Here is a 25696-nt window from a genome sequence, read left to right on the forward strand (position 1 = left end):
AACAGCTAAAAGTGTATTTCAAGTTTTGCATTTCGGAAATGGCCTTTTAAAACTTTATATAAAGGTAAAGGACCCCTGACAGTTAAGTCCAGTCGTGAACGACTCTGGGGTTGCAGCGCTCATCTCGCTTTACTGGCTGAGGGACCCGACGTTTGTCCACAGACAGTTTTTCTTTGAACTGCTAGGTTGGCAGGAGCAGGGACCGAGCAATGGGAGCTCACCCTGTCGCAGGGATTCGAACTGCCGACTTTCAGATCAGCAAGCCCTAGGCTCAGTGGTTTAGACCACACCTAACCCCTTAAAACTTTATGGTGTACTTTAAACGCTGTATAAAAATACCTGGAGATAGGTCTAAAAACAGTGCAAAACAAACACCTAAGGCAGAGACTGTCTTACTGTCATACTGTTATCATAGAGTATGTATTGTAGAGTATGATGGGACACTAAGGATAATCTAGTCCATCTCCTGCAATGCAGGAATTACAACTAATATGTCTACAAGATATGGCTGTCCTGTGCAGACTTACTTGCGAGTAAGCGCCATTGAACTCAGTGAGACTTGCTTCCACATGCATATGCCTATGGAGCACAGGACAGAAAGTGTTCTTGAAGTAAATTGACAATGCTTTCCAATATAAGTAATTCACATTTAATTCAAGGATACCTACTGCCAGGTAAGTGTGAATAGGAAAAGTGCAATGTGTGGCTTGGTCCTGTGGCCTTCGTTTGGGTATGCACGCTATAGGACTTCATCCTTACTTCCAAGGAAACTTATCTGTGCTATGCATTGAAAGCAGAATTATACCACTTTAAACAGCCCTCAGATATTTTGCCAACACTGTATCTATTAAAACCAACAAGCAACAGTTACAGCCTAAGCTGTGTTCAGGCCTTTATTAATAATATTTATAAAATTTGTATGCCGCCCTTCATCCAAAGATCCCAGGGAGAATCACAACAGAAAAATACAAAAAGAGAATACAAAATACACAACAACAAAAAACAATGACCTCCTTCCCACAAACACATTTAAAAAGCCACAGAAATCAGCTTTGATCCTGCACTCTGACAGCTGGATATGAAAGGGCACGATTGACACTCATGTGTCAGTTCAGTTATTGTATGCTACTTTGTGCATTTCCATGGAAACGTGAAAACAAATATGAATAAAACTGGTAAAGTTTCAGAAGAATAAATAAATTGTGAACTGAAACCACACGGATCAGATTGTAGGACTAGGGATCTGCTGTGTGTTAAAACTTTCAAAATGGCTGTTTCCAGTAACATTCCAGAGAGATCAGTCTGGCTGTTTCAAAGCCAAAATCAGCCTGGATATATGCCCAGGTCAGTGCATTAAAAAGCCCACAGAAAAAATATTATCTATGGGAAGTCTCTGTGTACTTTAGTCCAAGCTAGCCAAGTTAAACACTTTTTACATCCTCATGACTGAACCGTGTGTTGATTATCTGCATGTGGATCTGTAATTTCAATCTGTTTTAGCATTTTAATTTTTGTATGTTTTAAAGTATGGTTGTGAATTGTCCCTGGATTTTCTTGTTTTATCTTTTTGTAACTGTTTTGAGATTTATTTATTTTTAACAAGCAGTATATACATTTTATGGCATTAATAAATAAAAATGGGTGCATACACAAAAGGGGGTGCTACCAAAATCTACTGGAGTGTAGCAAAATGAAACCGAGTCAGACTCAAGAGAGTATTTATGAGTCAGAGTCATATGGTGGAATCCCCAGAAAGGAGGAGGAAAGTTAGAGACAGCAGATAACGTATGAGAAGTACTTGGCTGCTATAATAAGCCTTTGTATTGGAACCAAAACTAGTTGCCTAAAGGGAAGAACTTTGTTCCTAACTAGAATGTGACTTCTGTACTAAATTGCCATGCATAATATGTGGAGACTTGCGAAACGTGTTCCTGCATTGAATAGCTGATTACCTACTTGGAGAATTCCGTGTACAAAGGAGTTTTACCTTGAAAGCAAATAGCTCTGCATTACTGGCATTCACTCAAGCAGATGTATTATTTCACCCAAGGACATTTTGCAAGAAAGTGTCACCATCCTAGAAGTTCAAAATATAAATTGAATGTCCATCTTACGGAAACAAACCCATTAGGAAAATTGTACTCAGTATTCAGCACATTTGTACGTATTGGATTTCTTAAATGCAGCAGAAATTCACAACACAGTGTGTTAGTGTTACAGACTACAGTGGTACCTGGGTTCTTGAACTGAATCCATTCTGGGAGTCAGTTGGAATCCCGAAACCATTCAAAAACCAAGACATAGCTTCTGATTGGCTGCAGGAGCTTCCTGCGCTTAATCAGAAGCCACAGAAGCCATGCTGAACGTCCGGCTTCTGAAAAACGTTCACAAACCAGAACACTTACTTCTGGGTTTGCGGCACTCAGGAGCTGAATTGTTCAGGAGCCAAACTGTTCAGGAGCCAAGGTATCACGAAAAGGAATTCCTGGGCTAGCTTATGCAATACAACCTGGCCGAACTAGGGCCGCTAAGAAACAATTCAGGGTCATTGAGGGGCATTGGCAATGCAAGAGAACTGTTCTTATAATAATAACCTCCTTGCCCTGAAGCGTGAACAGGGTTGCCAGGGCAACTGGGCGTGATGCCATAGAAAGAGTTTGGGGCCTTTGGCATGAGGCTTGGCATAGCTGAAACAAAGACTGAGATCCATCTTTGGTTGAAAGGAGGTTGGGAGAGATTTCTTGGGCTCCAGAGTTGCACTGCCAAGGGGAACAAGCCCCTCTTGAGATGACCATACTGTAAGAACAGGACTCCATCCAAACTCAGGTGTAAATATGTGAACAAATCATATTTCTTAAAGCTATGACAACCTCCACCAAGTCTTGATTCTCAAAGGAACCCCCTGGAATCCTGCTACCACTCAGCAGAGAGAGGAGAAGAAGAAGAAGAAGAGTTTGGATTTGATAACCTGCTTTATCACTACCCTAAGGAGTCTCAAAGCGGCTAACATTCTCCTTTCCCTTCCTCCCCCACAACAAACACTCAGTGAGGTGAGTGGGGCTGAGAGACTTCAGAGAAGTGTGACTGGCCCAAGGTCACCCAGCAGCTGCATGTGGAGGAGCGGAGACGCGAACCCGGTTCACCAGATTACAAGTCCACTGCTCTTAACCACTACACCACACTGGCTCAGTGGTGTGCAACTTTTGTCACAATAGAAATGGTATAAAAACTCTGGAGATGGGCCATAGCTCAGTGGTAGCACACATGATGCTCTGCATGTGAAAGGTCCCATGCCCAATCCCAGGCAGAGCTGCCTGAAACCCTGCGGTCAGTGTAGGCAGCCCTCAGCTCGATGGAGCAGCAGTCTGATTAGTATAAAGCAGCTTCCTATGCACTCTCACTGGTATTTGATCCAGAATGCTAGAGTTTCTGTTACAGTGTTAGCATTAGCACAAACCAGCACAGAGTAGAATGGATGTACCAAGGGGACTCCTGTGTTTCTTGCTGTAACGTGTTCAGAATGATATATGAGTATGCTTCAGGTTGGTAATGGCTCCAAAGCACAGTACAGTACAGGCAAAGCATCTCTTTTGAGGGTAGGGGTGGAAAACAAATTAAATTCAGTTCATTTTTAAAGGTGAAACTACCTAAGTCACACTTCCCAAACAATACACAAACTGAAACGTCGCCATTCAAAATTCTCACTTCTCTAAATTTCACAGTGCCTTTCTCCAGAATGCATATACTAGGGTGAAGTGTGCATTGAAATGCATCTGTTACTGAAAATAACAAACAAATTTGGTTTATATCAGGGGAATTTGCTTTACAAAAATGTAAATTTCATACAAAAATTGGCAAATTTCATATAAAAATATGTATACAGTATTAGGAGAAAGTACATACTGATTTCAAGATATATGTGGCAGGGCAAAAAGCCGAGAATACAATTTAAACTTTTAACGGATACAAGAGAAAGAGGAGGCTTTGCCCTGCCTGATCTGAAGTTATACTATGAAGCATCATGCCTTTGCTGGTTGAGAGAATGGATAAAATTAGAGAATAGGGAACTGTTAGATCTAGAAGGATATGACAATAGATTTGGTTGGCACGCATACTTATGGAAAGAGGAAAAAAAGGTACATAAAGGTTTTGGGGACCACATCTTCCGAGGTCCATTAATTGAAGTTTGGGATAGGTATAAAAACCTATTAGAACCTAAAATACCACACTGGTTATCACCTCTAGAAGTTATGAGTGTAAAGAAAATCAATATGAGAAGTGATTGGGCAACGTATGGTCAACTATTAGAGAAGGAAGGAGGAAAATGGAAAGTGAAACCATACGAACAAGTTAAAAAGTACGTTTATGACTGGTTGCATTATTATCAGGTTAACAAAATGTTTAGGAAAGATGTGAAAGAATGGGGCTATGTCGACAAAGAGTCAACCTTCCAATCAGAGATAGTAAATAAGGAGGTTAAAAACTTGTCAAAAATGTACAAATTGCTATTAGAATGGAATTTAAAAGATGAAGAAGTAAAGTCGGTGATGATACATTGGGCCAGAGATATTGGGTATAATATACAGTTTGAAGACTGGGAGAAGTTATAGAAGGAGAACTTAAAATTTACAGCATGTATGGTATTGAAAGAGAATGTGATGAAAATGTTTTATAGGTGGTACATTACACCTGTAAAACTGGCAAAAATGTATAAGACCTGTAATAAGTGTTGGAAATGTAATGAAAAAGAAGGATCATTTTATCATATGTGGTGGGAATGTAAGAGAGTGAAAGACTTCTGGGAGTTAATATATAATGAGTTGAAGAAGATTTTGAAATACACTTTTACAAAGAAGCCAGAAGTCTTTCTGTTAGGCATTACAGGAAAGGAGATTAAGAAAAAGGACAGCAAGTTTCTCCAATATGCAGTGACGGCAGCAAGAGTGTTACTGGCACAAAAATGGAAACAACAGGAAATACCGACAATAGAAGATTGGAGGTTTAAGTTGTTAGACTACACTGAATTAGATAAGATGACTGGAAAAATTAGATACCTAAGAGACCAAAAGTTTACAGAAAACTGGGGGAAATTTGTTAAATATCTGGAGAATGTAAGTGATGGTCAAATAACGCTAGAAGGTTTTAAAAGAGCACTGTGACATACGCGAGAGACATTGTTAAAAGGAAGGATAGAGAAAAGATACAATTAATGACAATGGTTAAAAAGGAAATGCAGAAACCAATAGTGACTATGAAAGATTTACGGAAAAGCTGAAGGAAGTCCAAAATCAAAGACTTGGAAATGGAAATGTGAAACATGAAAATACTATATGTGTTGTTTTGTTGTAAATTAATAAAAATTATTTTTTTTAAAAAAAGGAGAAAGTACATACTGATGAATTTCATGAGGGTTTTTTTTTTTAAAAAAAAAAAGCACTCACATACTGATGTGGAAATGTGAAGAACTTCAGACTGGAAGAAGGTGAACCTAAAAGAAACAAAAATGAACTGATTCACCCACCCATCAAGCACAAACAGGGCAGGTGGATGAGGCAACTGGGGGCTGTAAGTCCAGGAAAGGAATTTGAGCCACAAGAAGAGAGAGGAAGAGAGACAGGAAGGAAGAGACTATCATATACACTAGAAGCCAGGACCATACTCATGGTTCTGTCGCAAAGGAGCTCAGAAATTTAATGCTATAGACTTTAATGTTATGGCTACTATAGGAGGATACAGAAGAAGTCTGTGTTATGCTCTCCCTAAGGAGGCTCGCCTGGTACCTTCATTACATACTCTAGGTGGAAATGTTTCCCTTCCCTCCCCTGTTTAGCTGATTAACATTGTACAGCCTTTTAAATGTGTCTGTTGGAGTGCAGTTGTTGTTTTGTTTTTGTTATATTATGTGTTTTGTGTTTTCATTTCATATTTTTATGTTTTTAACCACCCCGTGATCTTCGGATGAAAGGCGGTGCACAAATTTTATAGATAAATAAAATAAGTTGGGTGAAGGACAGTAGTTTGTGCAGTCAACCTATTTTCAACCATGGCCTGCTCAAGACATTTTGCTGCCTGAAGTGGAAAAGCAAACGGCAGCATTTAAGTCAATGGGCAGCGTAATCCAAGGCTAATCAAGTTATTTTGGCACCAGAGGGAAAAACATATCCACACCTGCTTCCGTCTGAGTGTAAAATTACAATATTTAATACATTAAATAACTGAACAATTTTCACCCTTTCCTGACACCCAGAATCAACCGTCTGAGGGAGCCATCTTTCTCTATCTAATAGGAGGACCAGCCCCATTTCCAATCCATGTCAAGAGAGTCATGGGTTCCAATGGCAGCTCAATAGGCTCTGATTATAGTGTTATGCGACTTTTTTACAGTTAACTTCCATGGAATGAGAATTGCTCTCTCCACAAGCCTAATAGCTATTTTGCAGTGAGCGCTGAGCAATATGACAGCTTCATTTTAGAATGATGGGCAGAAAGATTGCATGTGTATTTTGATATTGTATATACCAGAAGTCAAAGATGCTTTATCCCTAGGGTAATTGTGATTGTTTGCGAAAGGGAGCTGATTCTTTTCCCATCTGCCATACTTAATCAGAAAGCGGGAAATGCTATTTTGAGGCCCAGTAAAAAAGTATTTTGTGGGAGATCATATTTCATTTTAAATTACAAATGGACGTATCGGAAGATGCTTGAATTCTCATGTGATCCCTGGTGTTGAAGCAGAATGCTAGTGGGGGGGAAAAACACCACCCTACTATAACAACACTTGACTTTGTAGTTATCTTACAGGGAAAATGCTCATCCTTTCTCCAACCCCCATGTCATTTCATCTAGCTCCTGGAGGGAGGGGGAATTACATTACAGGAAGAACATGAAGTAAGTTTCTGAAACAGAAGAAGCGCAGGCCGCAAAGGCCCTTAATTGGAAGAAATGCAAAGAAAAATACTGGAGAAAAAGAAAAATAATGACCAGAGTGCAAGGCATATGCCACACTATGATCCCTTAGCTACTGGTTTTAGAAGGCTATACTTGATTTGGCTGAAAAAGTCAAGGAGTGGCTTGATTTTTATGTGAGGAGTATGGATTTCATCAAAGCACCACTGTTCAAGCACTGGTTGGGATTGCAGGGTGGCCCTATATACTTAGCCTGATCTTCATGCTGTATACAGTGGTACCTCAGGTTACATACGCTTCAGGTTACATACGCTTCAGGTTACAGACTTGGCTAACCCAGAAATAGTACCTCAGGTTAAGAACAGCGTGGCAGCAGCAGGAGGCCCCATTAGCTAAAGTGGTGCTTCAGGTTAAGAACAGTTTCAAGTTAAGAACAGACCCCCGGAACAAATTACCGGTAAGTACTTAACCCGAGGTACCACTGTATTAGCATCAGACCAGCTAATATCCAATATTTGTCTCTTACAGATAGTATGGGTTGTGGAAGGGACAGGGAATATCCTAAAATGTGGGAAACACCATGCAAATAATTCCAGTTGAGATAATCAGCCAGCTAGCATCCAACCATATTGTACTTTCAATGTTTGCCTCATAATTATGATCTTTTATTGGGTGCGGGGGCAGGTGAGTTATCACTAAATAATATCCATTTGAATTAGACTGGATTCCACATCCGACCTAATTTTTCCATGGCAGAGTAGACTTCCACAATTACAAATTCTTTGTGCATGTTTCAGTGGTATAGTATGGGTAGAGCCAAGGCCCCAGGCACAGAATTCAGGGGGGGTGGACCAGATGCCCCCACAAAGTTCCCCATGCCTTGACTGGCTCCAGAGGTGGGGGCTTGATGAGAGAGGAGGGTGAAGAGCATCCTATGTCCTGCCCTTGCCAAGAGCACCCTTGTGTCCTGCCCCCCCCCATCTGCCAAGCTGCGAGCGCGAGGGCTGAGCAAGTGCACCCCACCTGGCCTGGTACACACATGAACTCGCCCCGGGCACCAACAAGCAGTGCTGTGCCACTAGTGTGTTTAAGTAGTGTGGAAGGTATGAATCAGAAGGTATGAACCTTCACATGAGTTGTTGTGCAACTCTTTATGCTAGAATTAGCAATACACATACTTTAAAGACTTCTACCTTGGTAAGACATGCTGAGGTCCAGCTGAATGGAATACTTTGTCCAATGGAGATTACACAGCATATTTCCAAAGTTGACATGTTCAAGTAGTACCATGATCGAATCCTGAGCTACATAATGTCCATTTGAATTAGTTACATCCATTTGAATTAATTACATTCCATTTTGACCGAATGTAAACATGAATTGCACAGCAGAAGAGATCAAGCACAGCGAAGGGGAAGACTATGAAGAGGTCTGGAAAGAGCAAATCATAGACCGGGACATGTTGAAGAAGAATTCGTGGTGTGACTTTGTGTGGGATGAAGCTTGAATGAATCAGTGAATCTGTATTTTCCAGCTAACCACAATGAAACTTTTCCTCAGTCAGTCCATTTGCAGAAATCCCGCCCCGAAAATAGAACCTCTAAGGCTGCAATCGTACACTGATGATCCACAACTAAGGGCTGATAGTATATGGAGGAAGCCGTGCTGTGCCAGCAAAATGGCGGATGCAGCAACACCATGAGAGAGATGCTGATGGAATGCCCCATTCAGCTCACAGAGCCATTCCTCTGCCAATGGTACACCAGCAGAATTGATGGAATGGAGCACTTGTAGGCATGGTGGTGGTGGCATAGGGGAGCAGAACACTTATGCTGGAATCTACACCCCTTCAATTCATGGCCGCTGCCACAACTTTACAGTATTGTAAAGTTTAGTGCAGAAAAACTCTGTAACAGGTAAAAGGGGACAACACCAAACAGAAGCAAAAACACAAAAGACTAGCCCTCAAAATAGTCCTATATATTTTTAAAACATTGTTCTATAGAATTGTAAAATAGTGAAGAACTTTTTAGGGGTCACATGGGTACAGTTTTCTTATTAAATTCCAGGCAGGCTCTGGTGACATCTGGGACAAACATGTACAGTGGTACCCTGGGTTAAGAACTTAATTCGTTCTGGAGGTCCGTTCTTAACCTGAAACTGTTCTTAACCTGAGGTAACACTTTAGCTAATGGGGCCTCCCACTGCCACCTGCCACCATGCTGCCGCTGCGCGATGTCTATTCTCATCCTGAAGCAAAGTTCTTAACCCGAGGTACTACCTCCGGGTTAGCGGAGTCTGTAACCTGAAGCGTCTGTAACCTGAAGCGTCTGTAACCCAAGGTACCACTGTACTCAGGACTGTCATGGAATTCTACTCAGTATTGATCCAGAGCAGATTCCAGCATATAGTTAGCAAAGTAAAAACTTAAACTTAAGTTGCAGTATCTCCCCAAAATAGACCAGAGGCAATTGTATTTCATCCAGCAGAGCATTACCGCTACTGAAAGCAAAGGAGCATAATGGTCACAAATCCAATACATTCAAGATTGGCACTGTCTATAAGAAATCCAGTTGCAGCAGACTTAACTTAAACTTACAATAACTTATAATAAGTCTATTATCAGGGTAATGAAATGTTTAAAAAAGAACTAAAAGAAAAAGCTTATGTTGAAAAAGAATCGAAATTTCAAATAGAGATATTGAATAATGAATTTAAAATTTTATCGAAGATGTATAAATTGCTGCTAGAATGGTATACTAAAGATGAAGAAATTAAATCGTTTATGATTCATTGGGCTAGAGATTTTGGATATAATATACAGTTATATGAATGGATAAAACTATGGAATGAAAGGTTAAAATTTACGGCCTGTACTGCGTTAAAAGAAAATGTTATGAAAATGGTATATAGATGGTATATAACACCTGTGAAGTTAGCAAGAATGTATAAAGTGTGTAATAAATGTTGGAAATGTAAAAAAAAGGAAGGGACTTTTTATCATATGTGGTGGGAATGTAAGAAGGTGAAAGGCTTCTGGGAAATGATATATAATGAATTGAAAAAAATGTTGAAATATACATTTGTTAAGAAACCAGAGGCATTTTTGTTAGGAATGGTAGGAAATGAAATAAATAGAAAAGATTATAAGCTTTTTTTATACGCAGTAACAGCGGCAAGAATACTGCTAGCCCAAAAATAGAAACAAGAAGAATTACCGTCCATGGAAGAATGGAGAATGAAGTTAATGGAATACGCAGAACTTGATAAACTAACAGGAAGGATCCGAGGCCTACGAGACCACAGATTCACTGAAGACTGGAGTAAATTTGTAGACTATTTGAAAAGTATTTGCGATGAACAATTAACGTTTGAGGGTTGGCAAGAGGCTCTGTGAAAATAATATTAGAAATATTGTAAAAAAGGGAATAAGAGGAAGGAGGTTTTTAATAAAAGGCAATATTAGATTAAGAAATGCGGAAGAAGGACTAAAACGGAGGATTTGCAGAAGAGCTGAGGGAACTCCAAAAAATGTATTTGTGAAAAATTGTGTTATGTGTTTTTATATTTTTGTATTGTAAAATGAATAAAAAAAAAATTCCAAAAAAAAAAGGAAGACAGGAGACGGATGTGATGTTACTGGTTTCCTGTTCCTTTGTTGTTCAGTTGCTCTCTGCTTTCACAGAGAGAGGATGTTTCTTTTCTGTCTGCGTAACTAGAATTAAAACTCTTTGCAATGTAGCTCATATTTTCTCGTCCTTCCCTGCTGCTGGATACTCTGTGTAATGAGGGAACGTGTCTGGAGCCTTATCAGAGGCCCAGGCGTTAATCATCATCGGAGGACTCGACCGGAGGATGAGCTTTTCCAGTGATGTGGGTATGGCAGGAGGGAGAGGAGCCAGCCGTTGAAGCTGTGCTGTCACTGCGTTCAGCTCCACACCCAGCTCCTCCCAACATCCTGACACTGTGTGCATCGACAGCCCCCAATTGCCCTCGCAAGTTGGCACCTCTGGGTGTAAGCTCCATTGAGCACAGCAAATCTCACTTCCAAGTAAACATGCAGAGGATTGACCTGCTCTTAGAACACTAGCCAATATAATTGAACCCAAGTTCTCAGTAACATTAACTTCTCTAGTCATCGGGATGTGCTTTGTATCTATTGCCAATATTAAGAATTCATAACAGCGGTATCTGGGCCCTGAAGAAGAGAAGCCAGAAAGGAACATGAAAGGGAAACATCAAGCAGAAAGAACAAAGTAAACGAACCTGAAAAATTCTAATGGTCTGAATCCATACCCCAATTACAAGGATCATTTAAATGTCTCTAGGACCCAGTATTCAATATCTCGAGATAATTAACACCAAAGAGAAAGCAAATAGCTATGGTCTGTTTCTCTTTCCTTTTATGGTCCAGCAGAGTCTGCTTAATTGGCTTGACGCAGTGTGTTTCGTCTGGAGATTTCTCTCTCTTTCTGGATAGTATTAGCAAAACTCCACAAAACTCCCATACATAGATTCATTGAAGATAATCAAGGCACATGTAGAAGTATCACTCACATTACAATAGGGAAAGAAGTGTGTCTCATAAACAACCACCCAACTAGAGAAGCTTGGAGATGCACACTGGGCCAAGGGGTTTTATTTATTTTTTATCTTGAGGAGGCTTTAAGAAATAAGCAGAAGAGGAGCGATGAAGCATTGAAATGATATAGTGAGATAATATTGACCAATTTAGCAGCCATAATGGAATAAGGAACAGCAGCAACAGCAACTGATAATGACTCCCCTAAGGAATGTCAGCAGAGAAAATTCATGACAGATAATAACAACTCGTGGTGTTTAACTCTTAAGCTTCACATCCACAAACAAGCGCAACAATACTGATGGAATACATCAAGTGATGTAAGAGGCTGATGTGACCAGCAAATTTCTCTGCAGACTCTATCACTTTCACTGTTTATGTGACCAAAAGCTATGTAAACTGAATTAACTCCACAATGGTATCACAACATTTAATGTGATTTTTGCCTCAGAGCATCACATGTTGCAATATAAGCAAGCAACTTATTTCATGAATGGAACCTTTTGTTTCATTCTTAGCTGTAAAGGCATGGATCATTTCATGAACAGTGTTGTCTGCAGTCACTCTGCACTTCTCCACACATTGGCCAGGGTTCCAAAGGGATGTGCACAGAACACAGAGAATTTCCTGTTTCCTTACAGCTGCCTACCAGGGTTAATCAGCTGTGCTGTTTTGGTTTTAGTTTATTTATTATTTTGTTTTCCCTCCTTTGCATTCATTGTACTTAACCTTTATTTTTCTTAAAGCTCAACAAGTACAGTGGTATCTCGGGTTAAGAACTTAATTCGTTCTGGAGGTCCGTTCTTAACCTGAAACTGTTCTTAACCTGAGGTGCCACTTTAGCTAATGGGGCTTCCTGCTGCCACCACAGCATGATTTCTGTTCTCATCCTGAAGCAAAGTTCTTAACCCAAGGTACTACTTCTGGGTTAGCAGAGTCTGTAACCTAAAGCGCCTGTAACCTGAAGCGTCTGTAACCCGAGGTACCAATGTATAATGCCTGAATAAAACAATTAAAGCCAGAGTTTGTGCAGAAGAATCATTCATGGAAAGTTGGTGCCCCCATGTGGAGGCCAGACACACAACCCCATGGTACAATTACAGAGCCCCTATCCCCTGCAAGGGCTACTGCAAGCCTGTAAATCAGGATGAAGAACCTTTTTCACATTCAGGGCCAGGTTCCTTTCTCTACAACCTGGCAGTGGGCAGGGGGCAGGGCAAGACAAATGTAAATTTTGCCTTTACAGGAACTTGGTATCTCATTGATTATTATATACTTACTTGTATGAGCAGAAATTCATACCTATCCATAACCAGTAAAGTTCCCTTCTAATAACTTCTGCTGTGGCTACTCTGAAGGGTTTGTTTGTTTGTTTCCCACCTCCTTCTCTATCACAGAGCTGCTCCGTTGTAGCATTTGATGTTTGCAGTAATGTAAAAGGTTCCTGCTCGGCATAGTTCATAGCTTCTCTGAGTTATTCTTGAGAGTCCCATGGACTGCAAGAAGATCAAACCTATCCATTCTTAAGGAAATCAGCCCTGAGTGCTCACTGGAAGGACAGATCCTGAAGCTGAGACTCCAATACTTTGGCCACCCCATGAGAAGACTCCCTGGAAAAGACCCTGATGTTGGGAAAGATTGAGGGCACAAGGAGAAGGGGACGATAGAGGATGAGACGGTTGGATAGTATTCTCGAAGCTACCAACATGAGTTTGACCAAACTGCGGGAGGCCGTGGAAGACAGGAGTCCCTGGCGTGCTCTGGTCCATGGGGTCACAAAGAGTTGGGCACGACTAAACGACTAAACAACAACAACAACAAAATGGTTTCTGCAATTGTTTGATCAAAACTTACGAGATATGGTCTACTTTCCTTAGTGGTTGATCAACTGGGTGGAATTCAACATCACGCTCTTACAAATGTTTCATCTCTCCAAGTTGATCAGCTTGTCAGGTGGAATGATTCCCTCTCCCCCTGCAAACTGCCCTGGGGGGGGGTTCTCCCACCCCGCAAAGTCAATTTCGGAGGCACGGGAGGACAGAGGGGAGGAAGTGCCATTGCGCAAGTGGAAACTCTTGCGCACGACTTCCATTGGTGGGGCTTGTTAGGTGAATCCCACCCATTATTCCCCCCCCCCAAATTATTCAGCTTTCTCTTGCCAAGGATTGTGTAATCTTCAACTGCTTACTGAGGAAAAGACCCCTAATCTTTTTCACAAGCTTTTTCATCCACTTGTTGCATGGACATCTATGACCTTGAGATCCTTTCTTGTTTAGTCGGCTATGTCCATACACAATTGTTGGTCCAAAAGAGGCTGGAGAAACTCCCATATGAGGGAAAGTTACCTCATTTGGGACTTTTTAGTTTAGAGAAAAGGTAAGTAAGAGGTGACAGGGCAGAAGTGTATAAAATAATACATGGGAGGAGAAGGTGGATAGAGAAAAGCTTTTCTTCCTCGCTCATACACTAGAACAGGTAGATACCCAACGAAGCTGAATGTTGAAAGATTCAGGAAAGATAAAAGAAACTAGTTCCTCACACAGTGCATAGTTAAACTATGGAATTTGCGCTCACAAGACGCAAAGCTGGCCATCACTTTGGATGGCTTTAAAAGATAACTGGACAAATTCAAGGAGGTATAGGCTATCTATAGCTATTAACCACAATGGTTTTGGTCTAGCTCCACAGTCGGAGACCAGTTGCTGGAAACTGCATAAGGAGTGAGCGCTGTTGTCCTCAGGCACTGCTTGTGGGCCTCCCATTGGCATCTGGTTGGCCACTGTGAAAACACAATGCTGGGAAGATGAGCCACTGCTCTGATCCAGCACGGCTTTTCTTATGCTCTTAATAAAGAATTTTGGGGAAAGATAACTGCTTTTCTCATTAATTGACTGTAATAAACTGATCACAAAACAGGCAGTTAAGCTTAACAATGAATGCTGACACAACAGAGCATGAAACACAATCACTAGATGATGGCAACTTAAGGCTGTTTTATATATACTGTGTATACACACACACACACACACACACACACACACATCACTGTGGATTTTTATTCGTGTTCACAGGAAGGCACACGTTATGATAATTCACAAGACTTTGTATCAAGAGCACAAACATATTTTTTTAAAAACAATACAAAAAAGACAAACATTCATAAGACGATTTCCCAGCTCCTCTATAACCCAATGGAAGTTTCGCCGCTTAATTTAATGGAATGTGAATCATAGCCTTGACCGGCTTTTGCACAGAGGTGTGTTCTTAGAATTTCAGTATATTCACCTAAAACAGGCCCCCTTTACCAGAAAAGTCATTACTGGGGGAAGGGCACACAGAAGAGGTAGCCCATGTAGTACCCTCCACAAGTTGGGGCAACCCAGTCAAGTGGGCAGGGTACAAATAATAAAATTGTTATCAGTATCATTATTATTCCAACAGCCATCAGCCCTAGCCAGCATGGCCAATAGTCAGGGATACTAGGAGTTGTCCAGCTACATCTGAAGGGCACATGCCAGGTATCCCTGGCACACAGGTCAATTATGTATTGCTACTAGACTTTAACCCACGTGGGTGGCTAGGACTTGCCAATCAGAAAGTAGGCAGTTCAAATCCCCGTGACGGGGTGAACTCCCGTTGCTCGGTCCCTGCTCCTGCCAACCTAGCAATTCAAAAGCACGTCAAAGTGCAAGTAGATAAATAGGTACCGCTCCGGCAGGAAGGTAAACAGCGTTTCCATGCACTGCTCTGGTTCGCCAGGAGTGGCTTAGTCATGTTGGCCACATGACCAGGAAGCTGTACACCGGCTCCCTCGCCAATAAAGCGAGATGAGCGGCGCAACCCCAGAGTCGGCCACGATTGGACCTAATGGTCAGGGGTCCCTTTACCTTTACCTTACTAGACTTTAGTCTCTCCTCTGCCTATATAGTCCCATGATGGATTTTATGATAATCCTTGAGTATGATGGGAGCTGGTCTTTTGACATATAGAGTATCATAAAACAGATAGCATATTCAATAACACAAAAGCTGCCTGATTGAGTATATGAAACACTACAGGATGGTAGTTTAAAGTCATTGTAAGCTCTGCAGAGTAGATGATTGATGTTCTGGCTTAATGGGTCTTTTAGAATAATTATTAAATAAGGATTTCTGTTTTCTTCACCATCAGTGGTGAAGGTCAGCAGCCTTTAATCTTGTTATAAGTGTCATCCTTTCAGTTCAGTGTTTCCAGAAAGACCAAAAACATAAATCACAAGAGAGTACAAATTTCATTTGCAAAACAAAAGAAACGAAGTTGGGTGGTGGGAGGAGATGGATGAATACCAAGTTACTGCTGTATGATGCATTTGTAGTCTTGTTTATGTTGCGATCTAAAGAGATGCCTGCCGCTCAGCCACTCTCATGGACACACTCCCAAGGAGAAAGGCTATTTATGGGCTGGCCAGATTTGTGGGGATTGGCAAATAAGAAAAAGACAAAGAACATGACAGGCATTTTAAAACGCAGGTTGCAGTTCACCACTAAAACACATTCAGTTTTGCTACGTTGCATGGCCATTATTGGTTGACTCCACGACTTGTCCAGTCTCCAAGCACAGCTGCCTTTTCAACCAGATTGCCTTTCTCCAAAGAGCATAGTCTTATTATGTTCCGGGACAAGTAATATGGCATTCCTGTCCTAATGCCCAGTGGCACAGGGGAGTCCATCTCAACTGAGCAAATCATTGACACCATGTCTTTTGTAGATTAGCAGCACGCTGAAAGTAAACAAAACATATCAGGTTGGTCACTCTGCAAACTTCAGGTTAGATTTCTAGAGAAAGAGAGAGAGAGAGAGAGACGGTGAATGAATGAGTATGCTTTGCATCTTCATAGGAGCCAGCTCCTAGGGGCCAGGGTCCCTTTGCTCCCCAAATAAAATATTTGAGGAGGCCATGGCCACCCAAAGTTGACGGGCATTGCCATTCAAATGGTGTGCATGTGTATCATCTTGTCATCAATTATGCAGGGTGGGGCTTACCATACCCCCCATGCCTCTCCCTTTCTCTCTGCTAAATCAGGGCTGAATCAGTAATGTTTGACAGGCTAGAATGAATTTAATCCCCTCAATAGAGAGACCAAGAGCTTACCCACACTTCCTCTCATTCCAGTGAGAGCCAGTGTGGTGTAGTGGTTAAGAGCAGTAGACTCGTAATCTGATGAACCGGGTTCGCGTCTCCTCCACATGCAGCTGCTGGGTGACCTTGGGCTAGTCACACTTCTCTGAAGTCTCTCAGCCTCACTCACCTCACAGAGTGTTTGTTGTGAAGGGAGGAAGGGAAAGGAGAATGATAGCCGCTTTGAGACTCCTTCGGGTAGTGATAAAGCGGGATATCAAATCCAAACTCATCATCCCATTGCTTTCCCCCTAAGGAAAACCACTCTTTAGCACTCAATCAGAGCAAACAGTGCTTCATGTATTTACTCGGGTTGCCATTTGTTCCGATCTGTTACTAAAAAGCGGGTTTTCCCTTGGAAAGGAGCAGATCAAGGTGGAAACCGCTTGAACTCATGCCTAGAAAGCACAAATCAAGCAGAAAACCATTCAATCATGTGCTTTCTAGGCATGGCACAAGTGCGGACAAGCCCCACATGCAGTGCTTTGACAGAGCAATTGAGGCGGCTGGGGCCACACAACGTCAGCTACTTCAGTCTCCCAAATACAGTGGTACCTCAGGTTAAGAACTTAATTCATTCTGGAGGTCCGTTCTTAACCTGAAACTGTTCTTAACCTGAGGTACCACTTTAGCAAATGGGGCCTCCCACTGCCGCTGCTGCACGATTTCTGTTCTCACCCTGAAGCAAAGTTCTTAACCCGAGGTACTATTTCTGGGTTAGCAGAGTCTGTAACCTGAAGCGTCCGTAACCTGAGGTACCACTGTACATAAAATTAGTCTGAAACTGTTGACTGGTTCTCCAGCTCAGCTTTCAGAAATAAAGATTGCAATCCCTCTGTCACCCTTTAATCAAGTATAATACACCTGGCTTTCTTTAACCACCTCAACTATAAATACAATAGGGCAGGTAAAATGTGTACTATATAACATCAAGTATGATCCCGTGGATCCTTTACAGCCAGACCCAAGGTAGCCATATGGGAATGGTTTGCAAAATCCCTCATTGAAATTGCTATTCCTTCAATTGTTGTTGTTTCCAGTAGCAAGAAGTGGATGATCAGAAAGTAAAAAAGAAACAAGAAGCCTTGAATAAGATATTATAATATTAGTATTGTTTTGTGAGGTGCCATCAGGATCCTGCTAGGCAACTTGGGCATGATCTAAAATTAAATTAATTAAATCAATTCACCAAAATTTATCTTGAGAAAATGGGAATTAGATCTGATAACTAGCTGGGTCCCTAACAACCCGCATGCTTTTCTAAATCTTGTCATCATATTCCATTTATATGTCAGTTAGCCAAGCCCCCTTATCCCTTTTGTTTTTATCTCTTTTTCCTATATTTGATCAACATTGTTCTAGCAATTAGCAGCTGATAACAGCACATAGCATCTCCTAGGCAAAAGCATTAAAACTGAACAGTGAACTCAGCTGAACCTTCCATTACCCAGAACAGCCCAGAAACACGGGGGCATCTATTCAGGTTGGCAGTCATTTTGCTTTTTATGGTCTAGTTGGCCATAAACCATCACGACTCATACTTTAGGTATCTTTTGATTCATTATTTCCACAATAAAGAACTATGGTTAGGTCTGGTCAGGAGCCTTGAAGGTCTGAAATAGCGACATATTTGGGGATTCCCTCTGATTTAAATACTTAATTTGGCATATGGCTACCTCTGGTCCAAAATTGGCCTACTGGCCTACTCAGTGTTATTTTTCTAGAAAAAGAGGTGCCGGAACTCAGCATGAACACCTCTTAGAATGGTAGTGGCACCCACCTGAAAGGTGCCAGAACTGAGTTCCAGTTGGAAAAAAAAGCCCCGGGCCTACTTAACTGTCTATATTACTTATGATTGCTTGGGTCCAGCCAAACAAAGCTCTGTTATGTTTTTAAGAGGTACCCTATGATGTTGTATCACTTTCCATTTTAGAGATTTCTCAGTGAATTGCTGAAGGCCAGTCGGTGAATCCATTGCAGAGCTGGCATTGAAAACCAGGTTTTCCACATTCAAGGTTACGAGCCTGTTCACTGGTCAACAGTGTATCTCTGCTCATATATGTGTTAAGTTACCCTAGATGCACCAGAGAGGTTTGGGGTGCACTATAGCAGGAGTGCCCAAGAGGGCCAGATTTGATGAAATGAACATGCGTGAGGGCCGACCAAGGTTGTTGTTTTTTAGGTTTTTACCCTAGGACATATACTACCACAGGGACCAGATTGAATTGACCCCTGAAACGATAGGAATCACACATTTAGGAAAGCAGGATATTTCTTACAATGTTATCTAGATAGCATTTGCACCTCAGTAATTATATGCCAAACCCAAGTGCAGCTATCATCACCAGGTCTCAAACTTTATGGAAGAAATGGGTCACCCAGTCCTCTCTTGATAGCTGGTGCTGAAAATTGTGGTGGGATGCACAGGGAAAATTTGGGAAGAATTGGGTAACTGATTTCTTCTATAAGGCTTGACAATTGATGAGAGCTGCTGAGTTACTTACAAATTACCGAGGTGCAAATTGTGATTGTCAGAATTCAGCCACTGAGCTCATTATCCAAACTTGCCTACAAGCTTCCTTACACAAGATTAACAGTCCAGTCATAACTTTCAAAGATTAAGAGTGGTCAAGAGCCATTTGCAGCATACAGATGAAACCACTTAACCATGCATGCAATTTTTTCTCTCCCAAACAACTGTTAGCCTCCGACCTGTCACGTCTGCTCCTCTCCAAACTGCAGACAGACGCAAGAAATCCCTACACACCCTCTAAAAATTATCTCGTTTCAAATCCACAGACTCTGCAGTTCTGAGCTTCTTTACAAGGGCACCCACGAAACAAAAAAAAACACACCAACAACAGTCAGAGACATGAAGAACTTCTGAAATACAAATTAAAAAAAATCAGATGTTCTTTGGGCCTCACTTGTGTTGGTGCAGCTTTTTGTGGGTGGGCTATAATGATTCTGTAGTGAAGTGGAAAGAAGTTCAGAGGCTGGACCCTTTAGCCAAGCTCAAAGTTAATCATGTCTAATAGTGACAGGAAGCTGTAATCTTTTCAACTTTTCTAATGAGAAAAGCAGTGTAGCAGAGTGCTTCCATATTGGATGAAAACTCTTCTAAGTTTGGCATTGGTGGCTCATCTCCTGGCTATGAGCAAGGTCACAGCTGTACAGCAGGAATGATTAACCACCAGGTCAGGGATCTGATCTAGCCACCCCCAAGATTTTTTTTCCCTTTTCTCCTGCCAAGACCCCATCAATTTTGGTGGCAGCATCAAAGACTGAAATATAAAAGATACTAGAGTGGGCAGAGCCCACTGTGATGATAGGGATACATATTAGCCCTCCCCAGTCATCACTACATAGAGAGGAAATAATGCTCAAAGGGGGTCTTGTCTACCTTCATGTGTGTTCTGTGTGGTGGATGTTCACGCAAGAGGTGCGCATGAGAGTGCGCATGAGGCCCCACCACTGTATGCAGCCACCTGCAGCTCAGGGTTGGCTAAGGATCACATATGCTAGCCGTCTGTGCTATACTGGATTAAGGAAATGAATGATAAGATGGCATGTGTGCTGTGACAGGAAAGCTAAAAAGATGAACATGTTGCAAAGGAACATGCAAGCGACCCATTTTGACCTACGCTATCATGAAGTGCACCTCAGGGTCAAGCCAATGCAGAAAGTAGTCACATCATTGAAGTATTGCATGTATGGATGATGCCACAAAAACGAAACAGTTAAAACTAGGAATGGATGGGAAACAGAACAAAAGAGATGAGGAATTGTTAGGTTTTTAATTGGTGAGCAGTATGATTTAGAGAATGCAGCAATGGAAACATTTAGTCAATGCAATCTACTTTTGAGTGTTTAAAACACCTCACATACATTACTTATGTAGTCTGTTCAGAATTTTCCCTGCCACTTTCCCAGCTGTTATGTCAAATAGTTTTCTCAGTCAGGTCAATCACTTTACTTAAATTGTGACTTGATTCAGAATTATCTTTGCCAAGAGATTTGCTAGGCCAGAAAAGAGATAAGTTACGAAAGCCAATTTAAATGATGTAACTAAAGAATGGCTCTAGCATAACGATGGAACTGGTATACAGATTTCTACTGCTGCCGGTAAACTTAAAAAACAAATTGCACAGCAACTTTTTTTTTTAGGTAGGATGCTACTTGCCCCATTTCACAGGTAGGAAACTGACATGAGGAAGCAAGTTCTGTTGTGACGGCCGATGGTTCCACCCAGTGGTGTAGCGTGCAGGGGGGCCCAGCCGAACCGGGCACAACATCTGGGGGGGTGCGCTCGCACTCGCAGCTCTCTGCCCCTACCTGGCTCACTCACTCTCTCTCACTGCAGTGCTGGCTGTGCGAATCCGATCCGAGCCGCCGGGTCGCCGCCCACTGTGGAGGGGAGGGTGCCAGGCGTGCAGTGCGGTGCGGAGAGAGAGCGAGGGACTATCTGGGGGAGGGACAGTGCAGCGGGGGGGGCCGCAAATTACTTGCCTTGCCCCGGGTGCTGACAACCCACGCTACGCCACTGGTTCCACCAACAACTTGACTTGGGAGGGCATGTAGCATGCCTTTGAAGGATCAGCCTTCCCCATATCTAAGCACTGCTCAGCAAGGGTGCCAACTCAAATAAAATAGGGGGGGGGGGAGGTAAGCCCCACCCCACATAATTGATCACATGATGTGCTGCACGCACACTATTTGAATGGCAATGCCTATCAACTTTGGGGGGGCAGCCCCCTCAAATATTTTATTGGGGCGTGAAGCCCCCTCAGCCCCAATGAGTTGGCTCCTATGCCACTATGTCAGTAACCCACTGCAGACGTTGCTGGACTCCAACTCCCATCAGCCTATGCCAGTACAGTGGTACCTCGGGTTCAGAACTTAATTCGTTCTGGAGGTCTGTTCTTAACCTGAAGTACCACTTTAGCTAATGGGGCCTCCCACTGCGCGATTTCTGTTCTCATCCTGAAGCAAAGTTCTTAACCCAAGGTACTATTTCTGGGTTAGCGGAGTCTGTAACCTGAAGCGTCCGTAACCCGAGGTACCACTGTATAGCCAATGTTCATGAACAATGGGAGCCGGGAGTCAGGCTTAGCCGCAGGCCCACAGAACTGTGGAGTCGGAAGGCACCCTGAGGGTCATCTAGTCCAACCCCCTGCAATGCAGGAATCTAGGGCTCGAAGCCACGACCCTGAGACTAAAAATCCCATGCTCTGCGGACTGAGCTATCATTTGCCTTTTAGGTCCTGCTTTAAAATTTAAATAAATAGATGAAACCCACCTGTGTCTTGGCTCCGTATCTCCCCACCGGTGGGATGGAGGGGGGGGGGGATACCAGGCGGTGGTGTCGTGGCCTGAGCGGTCCTCCGCAGCGCCCCCTAGAGCCGGAGCGGCGCAGCGGCCCTTTCCCCCCTGCGCTGGGCTCCCTCAGAGGGCTTGCTCTCGGAAGAAGCCCCAGGGCTCGCGCAAGGAGTGTCTCCCGGGCTGGCCGCCCGCCGTGCTGGCCACGGAGTTCTTGAGCTGCTTGATGACCCCGAAGAGCAGCAGGAAGAGCAGGAAGAGCAAGAGGAAGAAAAGCGCCAGGTAGAGGAGCAAGTTGAATTCCCACTCCATGCTGCTGCTGCTGCCGCTGCTGCTCCTCGCCTACAGGTTCCCATCAGTCACTAACTGCCCTGCTCCGGACTCCGGGGAGGCGGCGTGTGTGTCTGTGTTTGTTTGTGTCTTTTGGTGGCGGGATCGGGACATTCAGCCGCCCTGGCAAGCGCCGTCGCCTTGCTGATCCGCTGCTCCTGGCCACATCATGTCCCTTGGCAAGGTCGGGACCGTCCGAAGAAGAATCCGGTCTGGGTGCGGGGGCAGCGGCGGCTGCTCGAAAGGGAATTCCCCCGGGAGAGAGCGAGAGAGCGGCCGGTTTCCAGCGCCGCCCCGACAGCAGAAGCCAAAGCAAGCAGGCGAACGAGGAACATCAGACTTGGAGGCGAGAGGAATCTTGGAGTCTCCAAAACGGTGGCGCGAAGAAGAGCTGCCCGGGGAAGAGGGAGGGAAGGAGGGGAGCAGGGCGACCTCTAGGAAGGGAGGGAGGGAGGGAAGCTGTTTCCTGAATGAAGTGCAAAGGAACAAAAGGCCTGCGCCCCGGGAACTAACAGAGCCAAGGGAGGGTGACGATTTCTGCCTCCGAATGAGGCCGTTTCAATTAGAGGGAGAAAAGAAATCATCGCGCCATTGTTGTCCCTGGCCTGGTCTGCGTCGAAGGTGGCGCTGAAGTTTTTGCCCACCGGATAAACTCGTCTGGGGGGAAGAAAAGTCATCCCAACATATACAGCTGCAGAGCTCGCGTTGCATAGCACCGCAAGGGGAGGAACAGGGTGTGCGTCCTTGAGATCAGGCAGCACACTTCTCATGACCTTTCGGGAATCTTGCAGCCCAGAGCTGTTCATGGGCGTAGTCCGGGGCGGGGGGGGGGCAGGTGCCCTCCAATCAAGTAAATGAATAATAATACTTAACTAACTTGCCAATTAAGGGATGCGGGTGGCGCTGTGGGTTAAACCCTCTGAAGCAGCAGGTACGCAGCTGGGGGGGTGACTCCTGGATGCTTTGCTGTCACTTGAATCCCTCAGGTGGCCTCAGTGGCATGGAGTGGCTTCCATCAGCTTCGGCTGGTGGCCCAGCTGTGCCCCTATCTGGACAGTGATAGCCTAACATCTGGCAGTCTCTAGGTTAGGGCAGTAACTGGAAAGTGTGGGAAAACACCTGATTCAATGTTGTCTAGCTCCTCTGCAAACAAATGAAAATGAATGCACAATTTAAAAAATGTCACATAGGACACTTTCACCACAAAGGGTAAGGCCAGATTTAAACATCATGCAGGGGTCCCATATGCTCAGCAGCACATATTCTCTGAATCACTAACATCTGTGCCTACAGCATTAGCATGGCAGGTATCTGTGGTCCAGGAGTCCATCACTCTGGTGCTAATTTGACAATGATGACAATGATTTATTACATTTATATACCACACATTCTTCCAAGGAGCTCCAGTTGGAGTACATGGTTCTCCCCTCCCCATTTTATCCTCGCAACAACCCTGAAAGTCAGTGACTCACCCAAAGTCACCCAGTGAGCTTCATGGCTGAATGAGGAGTGGGACCCTGGTCTCCCAAGTCATAGTTCAGCACTCTTCTTTCTCCACACTGTTGCATGACTCAGCAACACAATGCGTGTGCTACTGAACTCTGCATTGCGTGGCGAGTTCCCGCCCCCAACCAGGATAAATAAAGACACGTTACACCATGATATAAGGTTAAATGGGCGAATTAGGCCACAACTTTATTGAATTCAGGAATGAGAGGCATTGGCTTAGGCATTGGTCCTACCGACTATCCGGCTCCAGCCCATTTGCTGGAGACACGGGAAGGGTTAACACCATAGTGGGGGAGTCACCTGCCGAGGCACGTCAGCTAGGAGCTCCCCTGGGTCACCGCTCTGGGGCGTGCCTTTGGCCCACACCTCCATAGGCTTCGGACAGGGCCACGCCCCCCGGAGTCCTTTATCGGACCACCCTTCGTTCACTGGGGGGAGGTGATGGCGTTCCTCCCCCCCCCCCACATCCTCTGAACCCCTTCTTACCAATGCCTACCGCCAATGCCGAGGAGTTGTGACGAGTTGCTATGAGGTAGGCGAAAAACCAAAAGGCTGGAAATCGCCAATTGGGAAAAATTCCTACCATGCCCCTTGCGGCGACAGACCGAAGTCCATAGCAAAGTCCGAGACCTACCTAACACCTATCTAAAGGGAGGGAGGGAGGGCAAACGTGGGTCCAGCCGGCGAAAGGAGGTCGAGCCTCCTTGCGCCGGCACTAAATAGGGCAAGCCCCGCCCCCTTAGCCAGCCGATTGGCTGGCTGGGGGGAGGACGCCCCTGGGATTCCCCGGGATTCCTTACTCTCGCGGGGCTAAACCAGCCCCCGCTCACGTGGGGTGGGCGTGACGCCCGCAACCCCACCTCCTGGGGCAAGCCGGAAGTGGCTTTGTAAGAACATTAGAAGGATCAGGCCAATAGGCCATTCAGTTCAGAATCCTGTTTCACATGGTGGTCTATTAGGTGTCCCTGGGAAGCCCCCAATCATGTCAGAGGCTGATCTATTAGTTCAAATGGGGCAATGCCCCATCAACCTCAGTCTGCCCTCAGCAGCCTCTGCCTGCTTACTTACAATCAGTCCATTGGGTGGCCTTGGCTGTCAGCTTCCTCCTCCTTAGCCTGAGTTGATTGGCAGGATGATGGATTGGGATAAAACTAGAATGAGTTGGCTTTGCTTGCCATTGATTCTGGCTGTTCCTGCTGTTAGCTCCACCTACCACTGACATCCCTGCTTTCTGCACCACCATTCCCAGGGGGCACCAAACACCACTGTCTAGAACTAAGGTACGTATATATTGTATTCATATATGTTTAATGTTTCAGGTCATCAAAGTGCATCTGCAGACTTGGCTTCAGCTGTGTGTGCGTTTTCACCTGCGATATTCAGATAACCGGCAGAGGGCCTTCTTGGTAGTGGTGCCTGCCCTGTGGAATGCCCTCCCATCAGATGTCAAGGAAATAAACAACTGTCTGGCTTTTCTAAAACATCTGAAGGCAGCCCTGTTTAGGGAAGTTTTTAATGTTTGATGTATTTATAATGTTTTTAATATTCTATTGGGAGCCACCCAGAGTGGCTGGGGAAACCCAGCCAGAGGGTGGGATATATATATACAGTATATTATTATTATTATTATTATTATTATTATTATTATTATTATTATACTTCTTCAGGTGTGGCATTGTTTTTGCTCTCCCTGGAGCTAAACCTCTCCCTGGTGTTAATACTTGTTCCTTTTCACCTGGTAATTTGCGCTTTAGGAAGCTGTGCCTCTTAAGATCCTGCAGTGGAAGTAACATAGCTAAGGCAAGGTGAGAAAGGAAATATGAAGCCTCTTGCATCCTACTTCCCTTCCTTTATATATTCCTTTATATATTCCTTTATATATTCTCTGTTCCC

At 43.8% G+C, this 25696-nt stretch overlaps 1 protein-coding gene across 4 annotated transcripts; it reads right to left on the reverse strand.

Moving 5' to 3' along the window:
* Positions 1-14530: 14530 nt before the first annotated feature.
* Positions 14531-23082, reverse strand: SMIM43 (small integral membrane protein 43). 4 transcript variants are annotated; one of them, XR_014515190.1, is made up of 2 exons: positions 21945-23082; positions 14531-16302 (listed from the first exon to the last, which is right to left on the reverse strand). XR_014515190.1 is itself a non-coding variant. In XM_083457701.1 (2 exons), the coding sequence occupies exon 1, from the start codon at positions 22274-22276 to the stop codon at positions 22091-22093; it is 186 nt and encodes a 61-aa protein (XP_083313827.1). In that variant the 5' UTR covers positions 22277-23082; the 3' UTR covers positions 15072-16246; positions 21945-22090. The 4 variants fall into 4 exon arrangements, 1 of the variants encoding a protein (XP_083313827.1); XR_014515191.1 differs by lacking the exon at positions 21945-23082 and adding an exon at positions 16619-16783 and having other exon boundaries at positions 15072-16246; XR_014515192.1 differs by lacking the exon at positions 21945-23082 and adding an exon at positions 16619-16783 and having other exon boundaries at positions 15072-16302.
* Between the last annotated feature and the right edge of the window lie 2614 nt (positions 23083-25696).

Source organism: Podarcis tiliguerta (assembly GCF_965153285.1).
Source record: "Podarcis tiliguerta genome assembly, chromosome: 9".
NCBI lineage: Eukaryota > Metazoa > Chordata > Lepidosauria > Squamata > Lacertidae > Podarcis > Podarcis tiliguerta.

What these genes read in the sequence shown, in the direction of transcription:
- SMIM43 (XM_083457701.1), bottom strand. Translation starts at nt 22,276, where the DNA reads ATGGAGTGGGAATTCAACTTGCTCCTCTACCTGGCGCTTTTCTTCCTC.